Source organism: Molossus molossus, unplaced genomic scaffold (genome assembly GCF_014108415.1).
Source record: "Molossus molossus isolate mMolMol1 unplaced genomic scaffold, mMolMol1.p scaffold_m16_p_1, whole genome shotgun sequence".
Lineage (NCBI taxonomy): Eukaryota > Metazoa > Chordata > Mammalia > Chiroptera > Molossidae > Molossus > Molossus molossus.
Window position 1 is genome coordinate 181,437,830 of NW_023425344.1, and position 22,024 is coordinate 181,459,853.

Below are 22,024 nucleotides of genomic sequence, written 5' to 3' on the forward strand. Positions count from 1 at the left end.
TTTCTGACAGCACAGTCCACAAATCAGCTGCTTCATAATTACCTAGAGTATTTGTGAAGAATGCAGATTCCTGGATCCCAACCCAACCTTACTGTATTAAAAAGTCAACATTAAACCCAAATAGACAATCTCCCCAAATCATTCAAATAAAATACTGGATCTATATTCTACCTGTAATTCATAGACACGAACAAATTTATCCAGGCAAGCAGTCACCATCACTTTTCCTAGGATAGTCACCACGGTCACAGCATGATTGTGACCTTTATAGATCCGCACAAGCTCACCGGTCTGCATCAGAAGAGAGATAAGAGTCACTAGAATTTCCAGATAGCTTCCTACTTTGAGATTTATGATTCTATAATTCTAAAAGTCATAATTCTGAGGCTAGTTGCACAACCACGTAGCTGTATTAATTCTGAGAGCTGAAGTACTCTCACAAGCATTTGTTACCTACGCAAAATATATATTCTGATGGAGAGTACAGTTGACCCTTGAACAATGCAGGGGTCCATATGCAGTTGAAAATCAACATATAACTCTTGACTCTCCCAAAACTTAAGTTGTCCCTCAATATCTATGGAAGAATGGTTCTAGGACCACACCGCCAGCCCCCTGCAGATACACAAATCCTAGCATGCTTAAGTCCCCGATATAAAATGTCACAGAACAATGCATGCAGTCAGTCCTCTGAATCCACAGATTCACAATCACAGATCAAAACAGTACAAGTATTCACAGGAAAAACTCCACATATATATGAACTTGAGCAGTCCAAACCTGTTTTGTCCAAGTGTCAACTATATTGTCACTTTTAACATTTCACTGGATCCGGGTAAGTCCCTGAGGACTTGGATTATTCCCAGGTTTACAGACCAGAAACTGGGCTTCAAAGAGCTGCCTCTATGACCTGAGTAGAGTCTCTTGGCTGTTTTTATTGCTTCTATTTTGAACTACATGTCATATCCACTTTCTTAGTGCCTCAGGTGTTCAATTTATCTCAAATTTAAATGTGGCATTCAAACTAAACCTTACATAAATGTTGAGCCTGTCCCCTATTAAAAATGTAGATGAGGCCAGAATTTCCAGGGTGTTCAGTATTATCTAAGATCTTATGCATAGGGATTACTATTAAGCCTCTCACTGAAAAAGGGGCTTAATTTAAATTTTAAGAGATCTGATGAATCCTTCAAGCTTTAACCACCACTCTATTAAAGATTTCTTTACACCAACAGGGCTTACATGAATATTGTGGGCATGGACTGACTGATCACTGGAACCACTGAACACAAGGTCATTCACCACCTTAAAGAAAAAAATTCAGTGAGTTAGATTTGGTACAAGGTTCTGAGTTTCCTCTGTAACTTGTAATGCACACTGGTGAATTCTAATTTTGATGAGCATAAACTAGGTATAAAATAAGTTTCACAGAGAAGTTTTCTGAACTGAAACTTATGTCCTACCACCAGGTACTCTGATGAATTGACAATGTACTATTGGGTTTGTTAACTCTTCAGAATGATTATGAAGTAGCCTAAAAAGGCATTAGAGTATATCTATATTCTACAGTAAAATACACTTTTATTGTTTCTAAATTAACATATTAAAAAATAGTGCATCCCTTGGTGACCCAGGCCTAAAGAAAAGGATTGTAACCTCTTTTCAAGATGACTATGTTCTAATTAAGGCATTAGACAACATGGAAAATGTCATTCAAACCGTTCTATTTGTGCCAGACAACTAGCTCCTGTTCTCTTGCACTGTACTTGCCTTCATGCAAAGAATAGTTTTGCTGTGGCCCTCCAGAGTTCTGAGGAGGAGTCCATTCCGTGCATCACGTACACTGATGGTACAGTCATAAGACCCCACAACCAGCAGCTTTCGGGCACCTTCCTGAGCTGTGGCAAGACAGCTAACTGCCCGAGGGCCATGGCATTCAAAGATTTCAAGTTGTTTGTTGTTCTGAAAAGTAAGTCACCATTATATGAAGTAAAGGCAGCTTAGCTGGTAAACCTCAAAATCAACTAACCCAAATCACTACCTTTACATAAACTCTAAATCCTATTACCTGTACTTAAGTTCTCACATGCATTCCTCTATCTTTAACTTCCCACCTCTGCCATTCCCATTCCAACTCTCTGTGTTCACGACTCCCTCCACCCCCATTCCACGGGAACAAACTCTCCCCTTATGAACTCATTTCTAACTTCAACCCACAGTATCTTCTCTGGAGTTTTCCAACCATTAAAGACTATTTGAATTTCTTGTCACCTTCTTACCCTTGAAGTCTTGCTCCTAACTTCCATCTACCTTTTATAACATTAAGCTCATAAAAGAGAAGAGAATTAGGTAATTATCAAATTTTAGTCATTTAAATATTTTAAATTTCTTCTTTATTTCTATTGCCCTAACCAAATCTAATCTAGACTGTTAACTCTTCATATCTGGAATACAAAAACCTACACTAATTACCTTGCTGTGATCTATTCCTATCAAGTGAACCAAATAACTTGGCACTTGAGTAAATGTACCAACTTCTTAAAGACAGAAACCATGATGTATTTCATTGCATCTCTTATATGAATGATACTATCATTGTGTATAACATAGTGAACATTCTAACATGTCTAATACACTGTTAAAAGATAACCAGATGACCTTGAGATTATAGTGCTACAATATATTAGTAACCAAACCTACCAATTCCTCTTCGATTACATTTCTTACCCATTTTCTTCTCTTCATCCTTAGTCTAACCTTTCATGTGAGCTTCCATTAGAAAGCCTCCTAAATGGTCTCCCTGCCTCTACTATTACCAATATTTCCCAATCTCATCAACTCCAGAGCGACTTTTTCTAAGATACAAATGGATCATGTCTCTCATATGTTGAAGCCTAAAATATGAAGTCCAACTTCATTAGCAATGCACACAGGGCCATCAAGAACTGGTCCCTATTCATTTCCTAAGCCTCATCCTGGGGCCTAGCACATAACATGCTCAATAAAGGTTTGCTCAACAAATGAATTTATCTTTGAGTTAGGAATGAATGAGGCCACATGGACATGAAGGCAAACCTTCAACTTAGTTCACTTTACAGAATAGGCTACCCTCATGAAACCCTAAATCAGTTCCAAACCACATCAATGTCATACTCAAAAAAATTTAAGTTCATTTTCCAGAGTGTCATTCCTAAAAATGAGACAGACTAGTTTAACCTGTGACTCATTATTTGGCTCCAAATCGTCAGGCTTGGTTTAACTTAGTAGAGTTACATTTTGGTCCTGGCACACTTGGGTCTGTACAAACAGAATGCAGGATCTTGTTTCACTTATACCCGAAGATAAAGGTCTTTGAGTAGTGGTTAATTCTGTTGCTTTCTCACATAAGAAAATAGAAAAATGTCTTTTTTCCACTTCTTCCCCCACAATCTTCCACTTCTTTCCCCACACACTCACACTATCTTCAAGTGGCATGGGGATTCAGCCTTCTCTCCCCAACCACTAACCTCTATGTTGAAGGTGACCACAGTGCCATTTGCTAGTCCTGCATAGAGGATTCGCCATCTACTGTGAAGGCAGAGGACGCGGTCTTCCAGCTGTAACTGCTCCACACACTCTCGCGTCTGATAAAAGTACACAATACCCAATCAGCAAAGGTTATGCAAGCAAATGTGAAACCTATCCTTCTGAAAGCAGAGTATAAAATGATTTTATGAGGAGGAAAAAGCAGTATCATCTATTTTGTAGAAGACCATCTTAGATTTCTTTTCTCCTTTGAAATATGTGGCCAAACTCTCAAGCTGTAGGTTATATTAAAAACAAATATAAATTCTATGTTACCCATATTTCTAATTTGAAATGTAGAAATTCTTCAAAGGGCACTATGAAATGGGTATTAGCCTCTTAAATTAAGTAGCCAAAGATAAAGCTGCACGTGACATCTAAAAGGAAAATAAAAATTATAGTTGTATACATAACTGCATTAATCAAATATGTGTTTTCCTGCAATTAATTCTATTTTAATAGCTCCCAAGTGTCTCCTTCAAACCAGTGTCAGATTAGTTGATCCATAATTATCTGAGCTTTTAAAATACAGAGAACTCCAACTTTCACCTCCCATCCCTGGATTCTAATTCAGTAGGCTCCAGAATATGTACTTTTTCTTTTTAATTTCCTTATTCTGATGCATATCCAGGTTAAATAAGCACTGTTTAATCTGACCTTCAAGAAACAATTTCCAAAAATTTCCAGAGCTGGGTCATATTAGCAAATTTAATTTCCTAGAACCTAGAATAGGGCCAGTGACATAGTACGTGATCAAGATTTGTTGTTAACGATACCAAGCAACTAAATGCCCAACTGTAGCTCTGAAAACAGGTTTAGACAGAGATGTTCAAATTAAGATAGCTATAAGTGGGTAGGATGTGACAAGCTGTGGACAGAATGACAAAAGCTGCAGGCTGTCAAAGCCCTGTTCTCTTCTCCCAACCTTCTTTCATACCTAAAAGAGTCAGTCTTTAAAATTGTTCAATTTCCCCCATAAAATTACAAATATAAACCCCACATTTTGAAATTATAAAATAAAAAGACAGTGAATATGCCCAAATGTTAAGACTCATGTTGCATCTGGTTAACTCAAGTGAGATCTTTTTGTAATTTTATAGAGTAAATTGAATATCATACAATGATTTAAGAAAAAAAAAAAAAAGAACAACTGGCACAGACAACAATATACATGAACTTCAGATATTATGGTAAGCTAAGGTAGGCATGAAAGAATACATGCAGTATTATTTAGATGAAGTTCAAGCACAAACTCTATAATGATAGAAGCAAAAGAAAAATGGGAAGAATGAAGCATGTGTCTCAATGTCTTCACTCTACATAGTAAATACATTCAAAGCAGTTCAATATTATCACTTTTGATTTCTCTGGACCCACTTACCTTAACATTATAGCAGCGAATGGTGTGATCACTGGAACCAGTGTATAGGGCAGCATTCTTCCCAGAGGTTTGAGTAACCAGGAGGCAGTTCACTTTGGAAGTATGGCCCTCAAAGACACCAATGCACTTCCGACTCTAAAGTCAAGCACAGAGCAGATTATTATTGTGGATATAGCAGGATCAGACAATGCATTTCCTCAACAAAAAGATGCTAAAACGTAACAGTTCACTGCTGTATCCTCAGTGCCTAGAAAAGTGCCTGGTATACAAAAAGTGTTCAGTAAATATCTGATCAATGAATACCCAGCAAACGGTCATGTGTATTAAGGTACTTCCAACTATATTAGCTAAGTCATATAAAAAATACTTAGGGCAATTCACTATAAGGTAGATTAGAATTTTAATGTCTAGGGCAAGGCTCTCCAACATATAGACCAAAGATCTAGCAAATCTAAACTGTAGCTAATTACCTAGATAAGTTCCTGCATTTGATTGGTAGCTTATGAAAATGCTCCATAATATTTCAAGACATGTCAGATGTCACCACAGGACCTTGTGGTCCAGGTGTGGTTTCACAAGGGGACATTCTAATAGTTACCGGTGTTATCTCTGAGATCTATTTAGAACATACAGATACACATATACCTACCTTACACTCACACTTCCTGGTACCATTGCTTCCTTCCTTCAGTCATCCCTTTTGCCCCTCCCATTATTAGGCTAAAGGAACCTATACAGTTACTACCTATAGCAAACAACATTTCCTTGGTCCATCATCTAACCTTTTATTTTCAAAGACTTCGGCAATTTCAAATACCTTCACGATGTGTGTTCGGACAAGATATTGTTCTAAAGTTTCTTGGCTGACATTGTGGATAAACAGAATTAGTCTGACATACACCAAATTCAAAACTCAAAAGTTCATTCTATGAAAATTCAGAGTAATGAGCATCAGGTTATTTACTAAGTGTGTGTAGTGGAAGATTGTTGCTCTCCTTAATAAGTTGCACATTAATCAACTGTCAGGGAAAATTCCTCCTCTAATACTTCCCCAATATTCATTTTACTCCTTCTCTATTATATAGCAGCCATGCGACTGACCTCATCACCAACTCCAGGGTTGGAATCTGACTAGCTCGAGTCTATTGTTGTAATCCCACCTCCCTTTGGCAAGTGACTATTCAAGGAATAATGCATGAGACCCTTATTTGGTGATGGGAGGGAAAAGAAACCTCAGAGGCTCTTGGCATCTATTCGTGAGCAGGAGGAGAACTACCTTAAGGAAGAGGTGATACAAAGAAGGCACAGTGGAGAGACAGAATAAAATCAAGTTCCCAGTGACCCTGTTGAATAGCTGGATCAACTTTATCTAAAGTTAATCTAAAGGCCACCCCATCTCTAGATAGCAAATAAATTCCCCTATTATTGAGTTGGAGTTTCTAAAACCTGCAACTACCAAAAATATTCAAATTGTTGTATCAACGTACCACCAGATTATAAGCTCGCACAGTTTTATCTGCTGAACAGGTATACAGTAAGTTCCCAAATATCTGAATTGCATTCACTGCAGCTTGGTGCCCCTCAAAACTCCCTTCTGTGGGCTCATCATCATCTCCTGGCTCTGAAGATATTTCTAGAAAACAAGAGTATGTTTCAGAGACATGTCTGCTAAGATACTAAAACATTAAAACCATTACATCGGATGGTTTTACAGTGGTCCCTGGATTCTCCTTAAAGCCTAGTTCCCCTCACAAAATACCACATTTTTCATTAAGATCTTCATTATGAAAATTTCATAGTAAGAGAAGATAGGGAAGACCTTTCACTTAAGAAAATGATACTTATACAATGAATTTTTGAGTGATAACTGGAAGATACTAAATATCACATACAGTTATTTTGTTGAGCAAGGCATTATTTTTTAAGAAGGTCTGTCTCAAAGCAAAAATCTCTAGAGCCAATGAAACCTTAGTACTCATTAACTGAATAGATAAGAGAGCCAGGTAAGAGAGACGAGCAAGAAACTAAAAGGCCAGATCTGAGGATTTAGGAATACCATAACTGCTGCTCAAAGCAACCCTCTTGGTGATAACTCCTGCCTCCTATTCTGTAAGCATATCTAAACCCTGGCTCTAACATTTACAAGCCCTTTTCTCCATGGTTAATTTAAATAAAATGGAACAGCCAAATACCTGAAGAGTTCTTTGATCCTTTTAGGGAGGAGATCACGGTCTGAGTTTCTGCCACACTACAAAACAATAGCAAAAGTTTTCTTAGCATCTGTGTGAACAGGACAGATAAAAGTTAAATTTTTCTGACTCAAAGTATTGTTCTAACCAATGGGCAAAGTAGCAATACTATGAAATCATTTTTCTATCTAAAATTTCTATATGAAAGGAAATAAAAGTACAGTAAATATTTACAACACAAATGAGAAAGCAGAAAATCCCCATTGCCAAGGTTTGAGTCTTCCACATATATAATACTACTGATTTTCTATCAATTTGATTCTTTTAAAAATTCTGAGTCATAACAAAAAATTCTATTTTTTAAGAAAAGAAGAATGGTGAAAGCTGTTCTGATTGGACCAATAGAACATCCCTACCTTACAGGGATACCATCTTTATAGCGAGTGCCAATCTCACTGGTAGAGCTAACTTCATCACAACCAGAACGAGAAGTTTCTAACGAGTTTTGTTCTGTGCAGTTCCAAATATCCTTCTTAGATGGGCTGTCTGGTTTCTCTTCTCCAGATTCAGAAGAATCAATGGCTACTACTTCTAACTGAGGATTAGGAATTTCTAGGACTTCCAGAGAGGAATCGCTATCTGGCTCATCTCTGACACTCTCTTGTTCTGGGCCAGTTCTGCTATCTTCCCAGGTGGAGGTTGTTACTTTCCCTCCTTTAGTTGACTTTCCAGTTTTTACTTTCCTCACAGGTTTAGCAGTAAACACATCCTGTTCAGTGTCGCTGTTCTCAGGAACATGGGCAGCTCGCAGAGTTTTCTTCTTCCTAAGTTTTTTCTTTTTCTTGTTTCCCCTAGTTTCAGCTGATGTCAGAGTAGACTCTGCTTGTTCAGGCTGGTCAGCTGGAGAGTGGGGCTCCTTCTCTAACGGGGTTTCTGAAGCAAAGAACAATCCTGGAAAAGAACAGCTACAGGCTTCAGACCCACTATTGCCTTTGGTTGGCTCTTCACCTTCTTTATTTATGCTAGGAAGACCAACTGATTGGGAATAAAGAGCATTTTCTTTGTTTCTGGTATTTCCTTGCTCCATGGAAAACTTCAGTTCTTGGCTAGGCTCATGGAAACCTTCTGTTAGCTCTGATAAGGACAATGGTGCAGTGATGACTGGATCAACTGTGCAGCGGTCACCGATCTCTCCTGAACAGAGAAGAAAAAATTACTGCATCTTTTTTTTGTGTCTGCTATTTTTAGCCATAAATTGCAATTATTTGTTACTGACTGAATCTCTAACAAATAATGACATTTCAATGATATTTTAACTAAACCATAGCTTTTAAAGCTGTTATCTCAGCCCGCAACTTCCCATAACCGACACACGTTTCTATGACAGCACTTAGTACACTTTGCCTTGCATTAATCTCACAAATAACATACGTCTTGTACCCTACAAAAGGTCTTTATGGGCAGGAATTATTTCTATCAATCTTTTTTCTTTGTTTCTTATTTGAAATGTTCACATATTGAACACTGTGTTTCATTCTTAGTAGACATTTAAGTACCTACTGAGCTAAGTGCATTCACCTTCATTTCTTCTAAATTTTCACTATGCATTTAACCTGTACATCATCCTGTTTAATAAAAAGTCAGCTAACTTAAAAATGTCTATTTTCTTTGACTTAGTTATTTCATGTCTACAAATGTAAACTGATGAAATAATCACAGACATACTCAAAGATATATACAACATAATGTTAGAATACTAAAAAAAGGAAAAAATCTAAACATTCAAAGGAGATTATATAAATTATTGCACATGAAGATTATAATGCAACTTCTCAAATTTATGCAACTAGTGAAATAAAATATTTTAGATAAATTATTTTTATGACACAGGGAAATGATCATGACACATTAAGTGGAAAAAAAGCCAGGTTATACAGACTATGATTTGTCCTTTGTATAAAGTCTACATGTAAACACAAACATGTAAAACTTGAAAAAAGGCTGAGCCCTGGCTGGTGTGGCTCAGTTGGTTGAGTGTTGTCCCATGCACTGAATGGTGGCCAGTTGGATTCCTAGTTAGGGCACACACCTAGGTTGTGGGTTCGGCCCCCAGGTCAGGGTGCAAGTGTGAGAGGCAACCAATGTTTCTCACATCAACGTTTTTCTCTCTCACATCAATGTTTCTCTCCTCCTCCCTCTCTCTAAAATCAACAAAAACATATTTTTAAAAAATACTTCCCTACTCTGATATAAAAAAAGACAAATAATATATAACATATCTAGATTTTTAATTTCCCAATTATTAACAATGAACATAAATTAGTTCTTTTTCTTAATTTTTAAAAATTGATTTTAGAGAGAGAAGAAGGGAGATGGAGAAAGAGAAACATTGATGAGAGAGAAATGTCAATCAGCCACCTCTGACACACCCCTAAATGGGGATTGAGCCCACAACCTGGGCATGTGCCCTGACTGGGAACCAAACCCGTGACCTCTTGGTGCATGGGACAAAGCTCAACCAAGCCACACCAGCCAGGGCAACATAAATTAGTTTTGCAATCAGGAACAGAAATCTAATAAAAGCTATTTTTTAAAAAGTTACTAGATTGCTTCATTACTCGTTTTTTAAAGAAAATACTAAATATCCACATAAAAGTAACAAAATCCAATATGAAAGATAATATATATTTGACACAAATATCTAGATTAGTGTTGCAACAGGTAACAAAATCTAGAGCAATTCTTCAGACTTTTTGTTTTGGCTCAAGAAATCACAAAATGCCAGTCTGCTTAATTATTAATTAAGTACCATTGTGGTTAGAAAACTACTATAATTTTAAGTTGCTCAGAAGTTATTCTCAAATGGTAAACAGGTGAGTATTATTTTATGTAAAGACTAAAAACGTTGGCTATTTCTCAAAACCACCCAAGTTCCTATAAGATGATCCCAAACCCAAGAGCCCCTTCTGCTTTTCATCATGGCCACCTGCCTTTCAGGCTTATATTAATTCTTGTATTTTAGATGATAAAGACAGTTAAGTGCTGAGAAATTCAGAGGACATATCTTATTTAGAAAATTGACTGAACAAAATCAACCTCATTTATCTCCCCAAAACTATATAATTCTGCACCAATTCTAATAAATGGAACCTTTTAGTTGCTAATACAAAATCAAATTAGTAATTCTATATTAGAGAAAACTAAGGAAGTTACTGATATTTAAATAATTCTTCCAAATGAGGAAAAACCTCCAGAAAAATTAATTTTAACGACTTCAGTTTAATGGGCAAGTATAACTTTACATTACTGATATAAAATTGCCCTAGACCCATTACAGAGTTGCCCTTAAACCAGAGAAAAGTTTACATACTATTATCTTGCAGTAATTCCTTGGAGACATTGCATGAAGAGCCTTGTGACAAAGCATTCACATTCTCATCTTGTTCAGAAGACATAGGTTCTTGTTTAATCTGGATTGATGAGTCTGGAGCAGGAACACTGCCATGGGCTTGGAACGTAGGAGATGTGGTTACTTGGAAAGGGACTCCTGTGGACGATGGAGACACATGGGAAGAGGAAGGCTCCAGAAAAACTGGGAAAAAGGGAGTAGGCAGCAGCGTGGCATCGGCAGATGTTTGAGACCTACTGCTCCTTTGTTCTCGTGTAAGGCTACAGGGAACCTGGTATGGGCGTTCGGAAGGTTCATATGTTTCTGGAATAGAAAATATACATATATACAAATGCAAAAATGTTATCTGAAAAGTCACTTGTTTCTTAGCCATTGTGTCTTTTTAAAAATTATAAGAGAATTTAAAGTCCCTCATAATTCTTAAAAATAGACTGTCATATATCTATACAACCACCAAGGATACAGACAGAACAGCCATTAATAATCTAATTTTTCAGATTTTAAGTGACTTATCCAAAGTCATATAGATCCTAATGGAAAAGCCAAGATTTGAAACCAGCTGTTTTGATTCCTAACCCAAGGATCCTTCTGTAACATACTGTCTCCACTGCTAAGCATTTTGGGGATGTACAGTCTCATAGGACTTTCAATAGAAGAATGAAACCAGAGAGACATGAAAGAATCATATGACTTTTTAATGACTACTTTAATTCCCCTCTATAGAGAAAAAAAAGTAACAAGCCACAGAAGGCCCAATCTATCACACTCTCTCTAAATACCTTGTAATCCCTGCAGAATTTGTATTCTATGGGTCCTCAGTGCACTCATCTCCACAGTTATCTAAAAATAAAGTATTTGGTTATAAATTTTCAAATCCAACTTCAGAGATGATCCATTCTCATTAAATGTTCCATCTGCTGTTACCTGCTGCTTGAGCATAAGTAGCCTCTGAACTTCAACGTAAGCTGTCTGAAGGGCTGCACGGGCTTGCAGAAGGTTGTTATCCATGCACTGCAATGACTTGCTTAGTTCTTCCTCCCTTAAAGAAATATTCAGCAGCTGGTCAACCTGAGAACGTTCTGCCAAAAGAAACCATAACCTTGGTTTAATACTGGAGACTTCTCTTAAATATTTAATAATACAGCTCCTCAGAAGATGGAACTATATCATTTATCTAGGATAAACTTTTATTTTTCTCCCCAACAGGTACTGGAGACTGATCAAATCTCACAAATCATATAGGTAAGCCTGATACTGTCAGAGCTAGAAACCAAAGTGAGTGCTGGTAAGGTGAAGGTGCCCAACGGTGTAAGAGGACCACCACGTCGTACCATCTTACCTGACAACCATTTTCCACCACTACCCTTCCAGAGACATCTTTGTTCCAAGCAAATCAACTGTTGTAGTTCCTTTTCTTCCTTTAACTACCACCCTCTTCACCCAGGACTTTTGCTTAGATTGGGCCCCAGACATATTGTTCTGTTTACACTCTCCTCCCAATCCATATTTTTCTAGTCTGTTAGTTAACAGTTATCTTTTTTAGAGAAGTCTTCTGAAGGACATATAGCTTTGAAATAGTACACTTAAGCCCTGGCCGGTTTGGCTCAGTGGTTAGAGTGTTGGCCTGAGGACTGGAGAGTCTCGGGTTCGGTTGCCACTAAGAGCACGTACCTCGGCAGTTTGTCCCCAGCCCCAGTTGGGGTTGTATGGGTGGCAGCCATTCGATGTGTTTCTCTCACATAAATGGTTTTCTCTCTCTCCCTCTTCTGCTCTATCCAAAGATGAATGCAAAAAAAATGTCCTTGGGTGAGGATTAAAAAAACAAAAAAAATAGTACACTTAAGTTACTTTAAATAAAATGTTTTATTGCCCTAGTCGGTTTGGCCCGAGGACCGAAGGGTGGCAGGTTCGATCCCAGGCCCCAGTCAGGGTTGTGCAGAAGACAACTAATCGATGAGTCTCTCCCACAATGATGTTTTTCTTCCTCCTTCCCTTCCACTCTATCTGAAGAATCAATGGAAAAATATCCTCAGGTGAGGATTAACAACAACAAAATAATGTTCTATTATGTGTATTTGTCATCTTTTGTCTCTTTCCCATTCAATATGCCAGAGCCTCTTTCCTAAACTCCAGAACCATATATCCAACTACCAACTTGATCTATCTCTACCTAGATGTCTCTAAGGTCCTTTAATTCAAAGGATACAAAAGGGAACTTATCTTCCTCTACTCTCAACGTGCTCTTCTCATGGAGTTTTCTAGCTCTACAAATGATATCATCATCCACAGTTGCCCCAGCTAGAAACTGGGGTCATCCTTGACTCCTACCTTACACGTTATTTCCAATCACCCAAGGCTCATCCCATCACTTCTTTTTTTTTTTTTTAATCCTCACCCGAGGACATTTTTCCATTTTTTGTTCAGGTAGAGTGGGAGGGAGAGAGAGGAACAGAGAGAGAGAGAGAAACATCGATGCGAAAGGAACACATCGAGTGGCTGCCACCCACACAACCGACCAGGGCCGGGGACAAACTGCAACCGAGGTACGCGCCCTTAGCGGGAACCGAACCCGGGTCTCTCAGGACCGCAGGCCGACGCTCTAACCGCTGAGCCAAACTGGCCAGGGCCCATCATTTCTTTGTTCTTATACTAGATCAGGGTTAGATTCAGTGGAAAGCAAGTGTTGTAGAAGCATATCAGTCAGGAAGCCATGTTAATAACATCTCTCCTAATTCACATGAGTAAAGCAGCCAAGATGCCTCAAAAATGGAGACTACAAGAAATGTCTAGGACTTCTGGTCAAGATGGCATCGTAGGTAAAAGCGGTATCGAGTCCTCCCACAACCACATCAAAGTTACAACTAAACTACAGAGCAACCATCATTCAAAACCGCCTGAAGTCAAGCTGAATTGAAGTCCTACAACTACGGAATTGAAGGAGCAGCCACGTCGAGATTGGTAGAAGGGGCGAAGGTGGACAGGCTGGTCCCACACCCATGTGTGGTGAATAAAAATCAGGAGGGAGCCCTGGTTGGGGTGGCTCAGCAGTTAGAGCACTGGCCTGAGGTCCAGAGAGACCTGGGTTTGGTTCCCACTAAGGCCACGTACCTCGGTTGCAGTTTGTCCCTGGCCCTGGTTGGGTCGTGAGGGAGGCAGCCACTTGATGTGTTCCTTTCACGTCGATGTTTTTCTCTCTCTCTTTCTCTCTTCCTCTCTCTCCCTCCCACTCTATCCGAACAAAAAATGGAAAAATGTCCTTGGGTAAGGATTAAAAAAAAAAAAAAATCAGGAGGGATACCTCGGCTGGGAAAGTCCTCTCTGAAGACTGAGGGGGTCCCCGTCCCACACCAGGTGCAGGTGCCCTGCTCAGGGTTCCAAGGCCAGGAAGAGAATCCTCATAACTTCTGGCTGGAAAAACCAGCGGGAACTGAGGCTCAGGGAGGCTGAGGCAGCTGGAGCCTCAGGCAGCTCCTCTTAAAGGGCCCATGCATGGACTTATCCGATTCACTCCTTCTAAGCTTGGAAGGGAGGCAGCTCGAGGGGCGCCAGAGACATACAGGGAAGAACTGAGCTGTTTGGCACTGGAGCGAGGGCTGGAGAGGGGGCTTTCTCCAGGACAAACGTGCTGTCAGAGGCTTTTGTTGCTTTGGTGAGCCCTTCCCTGGGGCGGTAGACAGCCACCATATCTGGGACTCCAGCAACCTGGCTCACATTGCTAGCCCCGCCCTGGTGACTCCCTGAGGCCCCGACCCACCAACTTTCAGGCCCACCCAAGCCGTTGCTACTTGCTTAACCATAGGATTAGCCTGTCTTGGATCCTGCTTCAGGTTTTCCTAAATTCTTTCAAACAAGCAGCATCTGGTCTCAGCTAGCCCCATACCCTTCGTTAAATGATACATAGAAACAAACACAGGGAGGCAGTCAAAATGGGGAGACAAAGAAACAGGTCCCAAATGAAAGAGCAGAACAAAACCCCAGGAAAAGAACTAAGCAAAATGGAGATAAGCAACCTAACAGATGCTGAGTTCAAAATACTGCTTATAAGGATGCTCAAAGAACTTAGTGAGAACCTCAGCAAACTCAGTGAGGGCCTCAAGAGCATAAAAAAGGACCAGTCAAAAATGATGGATGCACAGTCAGAAATAAGGAGTCATTAACTGAAAGAAAGAATAATTTACACAGATTCAATAGTAGAGTACGTAAATCCAAGAAGCAAACCATTGATTTGGAATATAAGGAAGCAAAAAACGCCCAATCAGAACAGCAAAAAGAAAAAAGAATCCAAAAAAATGAGGATAGTGTAAGGAGCATCTGGGACAACTTCAAGCGTGCCAACATTCGCATCTTGGGGGTGCCAGAAAGAGAAGAGAGAGAACAAGAAATTGAAAACCTATTTGAAACAATAATGGCAGAAAACTTTCCTAACTTGGTGAAGGAAACAGACATACAAGCCCAGGAAGCACAGAGAGTCCCAAACAAGATGAACCCCAACAGGCCCACACCAAGACACATCATCATCAAAATGCAAAAGGTTCAAGACAAAGAGAATCTTAAAAGCAGCAAAAGGAAAGCAGTTAGTTACCTACAAGGGAATCCCCGTAAGACTGTCAGCTGATTTCTCAAAAGACCAGATGCAGGCCAGAAGGGGGTGGCAAGAAATATTCAGAGCAATAAAAAGCAAGAACCTACAACCAAGATTACTCTATTCTGCAGAGCAGTCATTTAGAATCGATGGCCATATGAAGAGTTTCCCAGATAAGAAAAAGGTAAAGGAGTTCATCACTACCAAACCATTATTATACAAAATGTTGAAGGGCCTTTTTGAAGAAAAGATAAAATATATGAACAAACAAGATGGCAATGAATACATATCTATCGACAATGGAATCTACAAACAAAATGAACAGGCAGAACAGAACCAGTCTTATAGACACAGAGTACATTTTGTTGGCTGCCAGATGGGAGGGGGGTTGGGGGAATGGGTGAAAAAGGTGAAGGGATTAAGAAGAACAAATTGGTTGCTAGACTGACAAACCTCAAAGGGAAGGGGGTTTGAGGGTAGGAAGAAATAAACCAAAAAACTCATGTGCATAACCAATGGACACAAACAGTGTGGGAAAAGGCAGGAGGGGGGCGGGAGTGGGGCAGAGGGGGTCAATGGGGGAAAAAATCAGGAACATCTGTAATATATTCAACAATAAAGATAAAACAAAATTAAAAAAAAAAAAAAGGCTAAATGACCTTGATAGACAAAAATTTACTGAAGGCCTATCACTCTTAATCCTATTAAAAAGGCCCAATAAGACTTTTTGATTTTACATTGAGTTCAATTTGTCCAAGCTATAGATTAACTTCAGCTTATAGGTCTATGTGGCACCGTGTCTTTCTTTTATAGCTACAACTGTACTAATTAGTAAGAAATCAAACTTTTCTATGTCACTAAGCAAGACAAAAATATAAAAAAATAATAATAAATGGGTAATCAGTATTTGATAACCACAAGGTATTCTGTGTCAAGTTGTAAAAAGGCTGAATTGCTAAAAGAACAATTTCCTTCTGCCAGAATATTCTGCACTATACCTTTCTTTCCTTTAATTTTTCTTCTTTTATTTTTCCTCTCAAGACTCGGAAGTTCAGGAGAAGATCCATCCTGAGGAAATACAGAAAATTAAATAAGATTAAATATGTAATGGCCATTATCCAAAAGCAGAAAAAAGAATCAGTTCTGAGACAGTTATACAATATTCTTCATTATTTCTACCATCTCTAATAGTAGTAAGTGCCTCATGCACATGGTATGAACTAAAATACTAGTTGAATAAATGTATATGATCTTTTAAAAAATCTAAGGTTAAGTACCTTCTTAGCATTCTAGAGGTGGTAAAGCCTACAGGGCATAGGCAAAGCATTTCAAATCTTGGTAAAGCAAGATATAGAAGTTTGAACAAAGCCAGTGATACATATGTCTGATTTCATCATGGCACAGTTTCTACTTTAAATTTCAGCAATAAAATCTTTACAATGAAAAGCTAAACAGTCTATTTAGATAAGCCCCAAGATATTAGCTTTGTCATAGGACAATCTCTCATCCAACAGTATCCACTACAGTGTCTAGCTCAAAGAGGGCAGAGATGGAATTTGAATCCATCTACAACCCAAGCCCTTATTTACTCTGCTGTATTATTTTGCCTCAGTACTAAAGGAAACAGTCCATTTTCTCCCAGTGCCAGATTCCAGGCTATATCACCATCACAATTCTTTCTTTTCAGAAGGGGTTCCTGAAAGGGTTAAGCAATACTGGCAACAGAGATGCCAGAGAAGAAGTGCTGTCAGTGAAGGAATGGATTCTGAAAGGCCAGGATGGATAAACAAAGTACAAAAGATAGAGTAACAGAGACTACAAATAGTTCTAAGACTATGCTCATATAGATGTACTCTATTAGAGTTAAAACTACCTTGGTGTTAAGCCTAAAACTCCTTGATCCAACAAGCCTACATGCCCTCCAAAGGCAACACTAGAATGCTTTTCTTCAGCAGCAGTAGAGAATGCATCATGGAAACAGATAAAGTTACAGCTGAAGATGTGGCTTACTCCTTGTCAGGTGATAAAAAAATGATTGACTTGATGACTAATTTTAGAGATGACTTCATATTTTCCCAGTACTGTATATTCATATTCAATTACATCTAACTTAGTACAATTACTCAGTGAAAGAAACCAGTAGAATAATCTGAGAGTAAGAGTAAGAACCTCACAAGCCTTCTATTCCAGAGTAGGGAGAACCACAACCCTAGACACCCAAGAAAAATCAGTTAAATCTTTTTTATAACATCCGTCACCACATAAAGTGTTCTACAAAAGACACAGGGAAACATACTCACTCCAGTGGCTCTTCGTTTCTTTCTAATGCTCTGACCATCGTTTTGTTCAGCACCAGAGGTACAGCTACTATCTGTGCCTGCATCTGCCAAACTGAAGACTGCAAGAGCTGAGGATGCATTTGATGATAAAGAGTTTCCTTCTCCATTACTCTCCTTGGCATTCTGATTCTCTGAAGGTGGTCCAGAACTCTCCTGGCTGTTCAGGTCTTTTGTCAAATGCATCAAAGATTTTGCACAGTCAGAGGATAATTGTGCACTATGTCGCCTTCGAGTAGCAACATTTTCAGCCCTTTCTCCTGTTCTGAGGGAGGCAGCAAGAGGTGTCATTTCCTGCTTAAGGCTCACAGTTGTTTTCTGACTCTGTGCAGCCCTCAATGAGTTAGTAGGTGAAAAAATCTGCTGGGGCTCATTTTCTTTGCCTGCACCTTCCTCACTGAAGAAGCTATACACAGAAGGAGCCCTGTCCATGATCACACTGCTCTCAGAAAGACTTCGCTTCCTTGCCAACCCAGGGGATGAAGAAATGGAAACATCTTCCCACTGGAATCCTTCTAGGTTGGGCAGATCAGGCTCCTCATCCAAATCCAAGACCTCTTGTTCATTCTGAACTAGAGGAACCATTTCTATGCCAAACCTTAAGAAAGAAAAAAAAAATCATAAATCAAACATGGTTGAGAGAAGGAAGTACCACTTAATGTGTCAGACTCTGTTAAGCACTGAGGTGACAAATATAAATAAGATGGTTTCCGTCCTCAAGGAGCTCACAGTCTGAGAGCTTTACAGACATAAATGACCACTGTATAAGTATTATAAATATTGTAAAGCAAGATATAGATAAAAGTATGCCTAAATTAGACATCAGTACTAAATTAGAGATTAGTATACAGCTTTAAGAATACATTTGAGAGAGTAAAAATTGAGGGTTTTATTTAATATGGAGCTTGAAACCAGTAAGTACATAATTTTTAACAGCAATACAAACCAATTTAAAACACACACACACACAAAAATATCTATTAAGCATTCACAAGTGCCAGAAATTATACTAAGAACTTCATATCTGTAATCTTAGTAATACTCACAAGTTATGGAAAAGGAAAGGGAGGCACAATAAATGTTATTTCAATAAGGACAGAAGTTTAAACCTAGAGGGCTACATAATTATAATGCAGCAGGATGATGTTCAAGTAGCAAGCTAGTGCTGAACACTGCTTTACCATCCAGAAAAGTTTTGTACCTCAACATCAGATGATTAGCCAAAATATTACACAAGTACGTAAGAGAAAATATTTTGTGATAACAAATATAATGTCCAGAGTATATATAGAAGGGTAACTACCCATAGGTTCTAGGTAAAATGTAATGAGAACATTTATATTTAAAGTTGCACCACTCAATTAAAATCTATAAATAAGAAACAGATTTATATATATATATATATATTTTTTTTTATGTTGTTACTTTCTGGTCCCCAAAACCAAAGTGCTGGATTTCTGGTGATTTTTTCCTATGTCCCCATCTCAATTTTTCAGAAGTTCTGTGCTTCTTTTTAGCCTGAATTTCCTACTAGGAAACACTTTATTCCATTTGTTATAGAGTAGCAGTCATTCTTTGGTATTTAAACCAGATCTCTAACACATTCTAAAAACTGATTTTTAGAGAGGAAGGGAGGGAAGAAAGAGAAAGAGAGAGAGAAATACTGATTTGTTGTTCCACTTATTTATGCCTTCATTGGTTGATGTTTGTATATGCCCCAACTGGAGATCAAACCCACAACCTTGGTGTATCGGGACAACGTTCTAACCAACTGAGCTACTTGGTCAGGGCACAGCATTTAATTAAATGTAACAAGAATTCTCTTGGCCAGGGTTAAAAGGAAGAGAAAGATACTGAAAAGAGGCACATACCTGGGTAAGCCTTTGCCTAGCTCTTGCTTTTTCTTGGTTACTTGATGAATGACCTGTTCCCAGTTGACATTTCTCCGAGATGCATTTAGAATCTGCCGAAGGGTTGGCTTGAGCCCAGATTCCTTCTCTGTTTCACTCTTTCGATGACCACTAATATTGCGAATGCGGCGAGCACTATTGAGGTTTGGCTCAGGAAGGTGTGCTCCAGTTTTGCTCTTCAAACTAATGTGCCGGGTGAGATCTCTTTGGAGTGAGGCAGGAAAGCCCAGCTTACTCAGTTCAGGCAGAAGAAGGCCTGAGGGCTGAGCTATATCGCTTTTTTGAAGCTCTGCATCCAAACTAGTACTCTCAAAGCCCTCTGTTTCATAAGATACATGAGATTTAGCAGAATCCTCAACCTGCACATCTTCTAGAGAGGTTTTCAAGTCTAGCAGCAAGCCAGAGTGTGGACTGGCTGCAGATGTCATCTGTAACTCAGATTCTTTCTGGTGAACTACTGACTCACATGGGGGAGTGGACAGTTTTCTAGATGTTCTCAGGTTTTGGTCATTTCCCTCTTTCTCGTCAGCACTGTGAGTGCTGCAGGATAAAACTTCTGTAGTTGCAGAACCGAGGGTTCCAATTTTTGTTTCATGCTTTACCACGTCAGATATCTCTCCATCACTTTCATCTTCTAATGAGTGTACTTGAAACTCAATCATTAAAGATCCTTTTTCAGACTCTTCTATATTCCTACTTGCTTTTTCATAGTTCCTGGTCCTTTTAGAAGGACTAAGTGGATTTTGCAATGACTCAGGACAGTGGAGCACCTCTTTGACTTTCTGTAATGTATCACTTAAACATTCAGCAGGCTCCCTCTGAGTGCCAAATCTACTTTTATTCCCTTTCAAAACACGAGGACATGAATTTTGCAATTTGGACATGTAAGAAGCATGATTATCTTCCTCTGTGTGTTTGTTCAAGGAATTTGAATGTTCTCTAGGAAAAAGAGAATTCACTTTGGTGTTTTTTGAAGGATTCTTTGAATCTTGCTTTTGAGGGACTGATTTAGTAACTGGAATTGGAAGAAGTGGGGATTTTAATGGTGGCCTCTTATTGAAGTTATGCACTTGTTCCGGTTTTTCTGTAATGGAGGATTCTCTCACCACCCCATAGGAAGCTGTGCAGTCAGAAGTGGCTTTGTGATTAAGAGATCCAGTACGTGTTTCTTTTTGTGTTTTCAACATTGGGGAATTATTTATTTCACCAACTTGCGGCTCACGTATTCCTGTGATTAATGTAAAATCAAATAAAGGCTCATCTATCATTTCTGACTTGTTACCAGTGACTTCTTTCACTCCTGATTGTAAATCCAGAGTCTTCTGTGAAGGGTAAGGAGTCCAGCGATGGAGCTTTTCCCTTGCTACATTGCTGTTCTTCCCACCCATTTTGGAAGCTATGGTCTCTGTCTGTTTAGTGGTTTGACTTTCCGGCTGCTCAAAATTGAAGTCAAACAAGCTTTGTGAAGAAAATTTATCACATGTATATTCTTCAGAAGAACCTCTGTATGTGGCAACTGTACTAACTTTGTCATTTTCTTGCCGCTGCCACTTATATCTCTCTTGATTATATTTGTTTGATTTAGATTTCTTTTTCCATGGCATGGTCATATCTTCCATTTGCAAGTTAGAATTTCTGTTTCTGCCTGGTTGAAATTTGTCTCCAGGGCTATTGTAATTCCAACTATTTGCACTGTGTATACTGGATTTCCAGTTTCCGTTACTGCTATTCTTATGCCAACTTGAAAAGCCACCTGTTCCTTCAGAATGCCAGTTGGAATTCCTTCCTGTACCATTGTGACTCCAATCTACCGTTCCATTATTTGAATGCCAACTACCTCCAGAATTACTATGGTTATGAAACCAAGTTGAGGAGCCTCCTGCAACACCCTTATGCCACCCAGAACACCCTCTTGGTCCACCACTATTCCTCAAAGAATGTGCAAAGCTGTTTTTTCTAGTATTACTAAAGCCATCTTTCTCCCATTTCCAATCCCGCTGAGGAGGTCCCCGATGATGCCATGCTGGCTGACTGTAGCTCTCTCTGTCTTGGTAAGGAATTCTGTCTTCTCTTCTCCATTGAAGGCGCCTGTCATCAGACTTTATTTCTTGGCTGCTATTGGCAGGTTCATCTTGTCTGGAAAAAAAAGTTTTTCATTACTGATTTAAAGGAACTCTTATACTTCCTTTAAAGGTATAACCAAACTTCCCCTCGACCTCCCTCCTGTTACTTAGAATATGTAAAAGAGTCCATTTTTATTTCTAATAATGCTTGTTTTCATATCTTTAAATGATAGTTAAACTTATATTCACAATTTAGAAATTAAATGTTTCTCCTCACCCCAGAAACATTAAAAATTTGACACATTTATACTATGTTCCTGTTTTTCTTGGCATGTTCTGGGTTTTTGTCCCTATCATCTAATTATTATTTTTACATTATGTGGCCTTTTTGAAAAACAAAAAAAACATATTTTGCAGCTATGGTTAGCTATTATAGTTAATGCAATTTAAGTTCAACTGCTCTTATTACCATGATTTCTCCAGTTGTTAATTCTTTCTGAAAAACCTAATTTCTTAACCTATTTTAAATGGTAAGATTTTACTATGCATGATCTCCTTCATTAATATATACTTATCAAGAACATAGTCAA

At 38.7% G+C, this 22,024-nt stretch overlaps 1 protein-coding gene across 5 annotated transcripts in view; it reads right to left on the reverse strand.

The window, feature by feature from the left end:
• ZNF106 (zinc finger protein 106) overlaps positions 1-22,024 on the reverse strand; it is a 57,964-nt gene that overhangs the window by 8,543 nt on the left and 27,397 nt on the right. For 3 of the 5 annotated variants that reach the window (XR_004958697.1, XM_036254644.1, XM_036254655.1), the window contains exons 5-18: positions 19,333-21,507; positions 17,426-18,059; positions 16,124-16,193; positions 11,468-11,622; positions 11,323-11,383; positions 10,505-10,846; positions 7,551-8,328; positions 7,138-7,193; positions 6,433-6,578; positions 4,946-5,080; positions 3,507-3,623; positions 1,771-1,962; positions 1,243-1,305; positions 172-291 (exon numbers count right to left, since the gene is read on the reverse strand). Coding sequence is in view for 4 of the 5 variants with exons in the window: in XM_036254644.1 (XP_036110537.1) it covers positions 172-291; positions 1,243-1,305; positions 1,771-1,962; positions 3,507-3,623; positions 4,946-5,080; positions 6,433-6,578; positions 7,138-7,193; positions 7,551-8,328; positions 10,505-10,846; positions 11,323-11,383; positions 11,468-11,622; positions 16,124-16,193; positions 17,426-18,059; positions 19,333-21,507 (5,044 nt within the window). In the remaining variant the exon portion in view is untranslated. The remainder of the gene's footprint in view (positions 1-171; positions 292-1,242; positions 1,306-1,770; positions 1,963-3,506; positions 3,624-4,945; positions 5,081-6,432; positions 6,579-7,137; positions 7,194-7,550; positions 8,329-10,504; positions 10,847-11,322; positions 11,384-11,467; positions 11,623-16,123; positions 16,194-17,425; positions 18,060-19,332; positions 21,508-22,024) is intronic. The other 2 variants (XM_036254648.1, XM_036254663.1) reach the window with 2 other exon arrangements.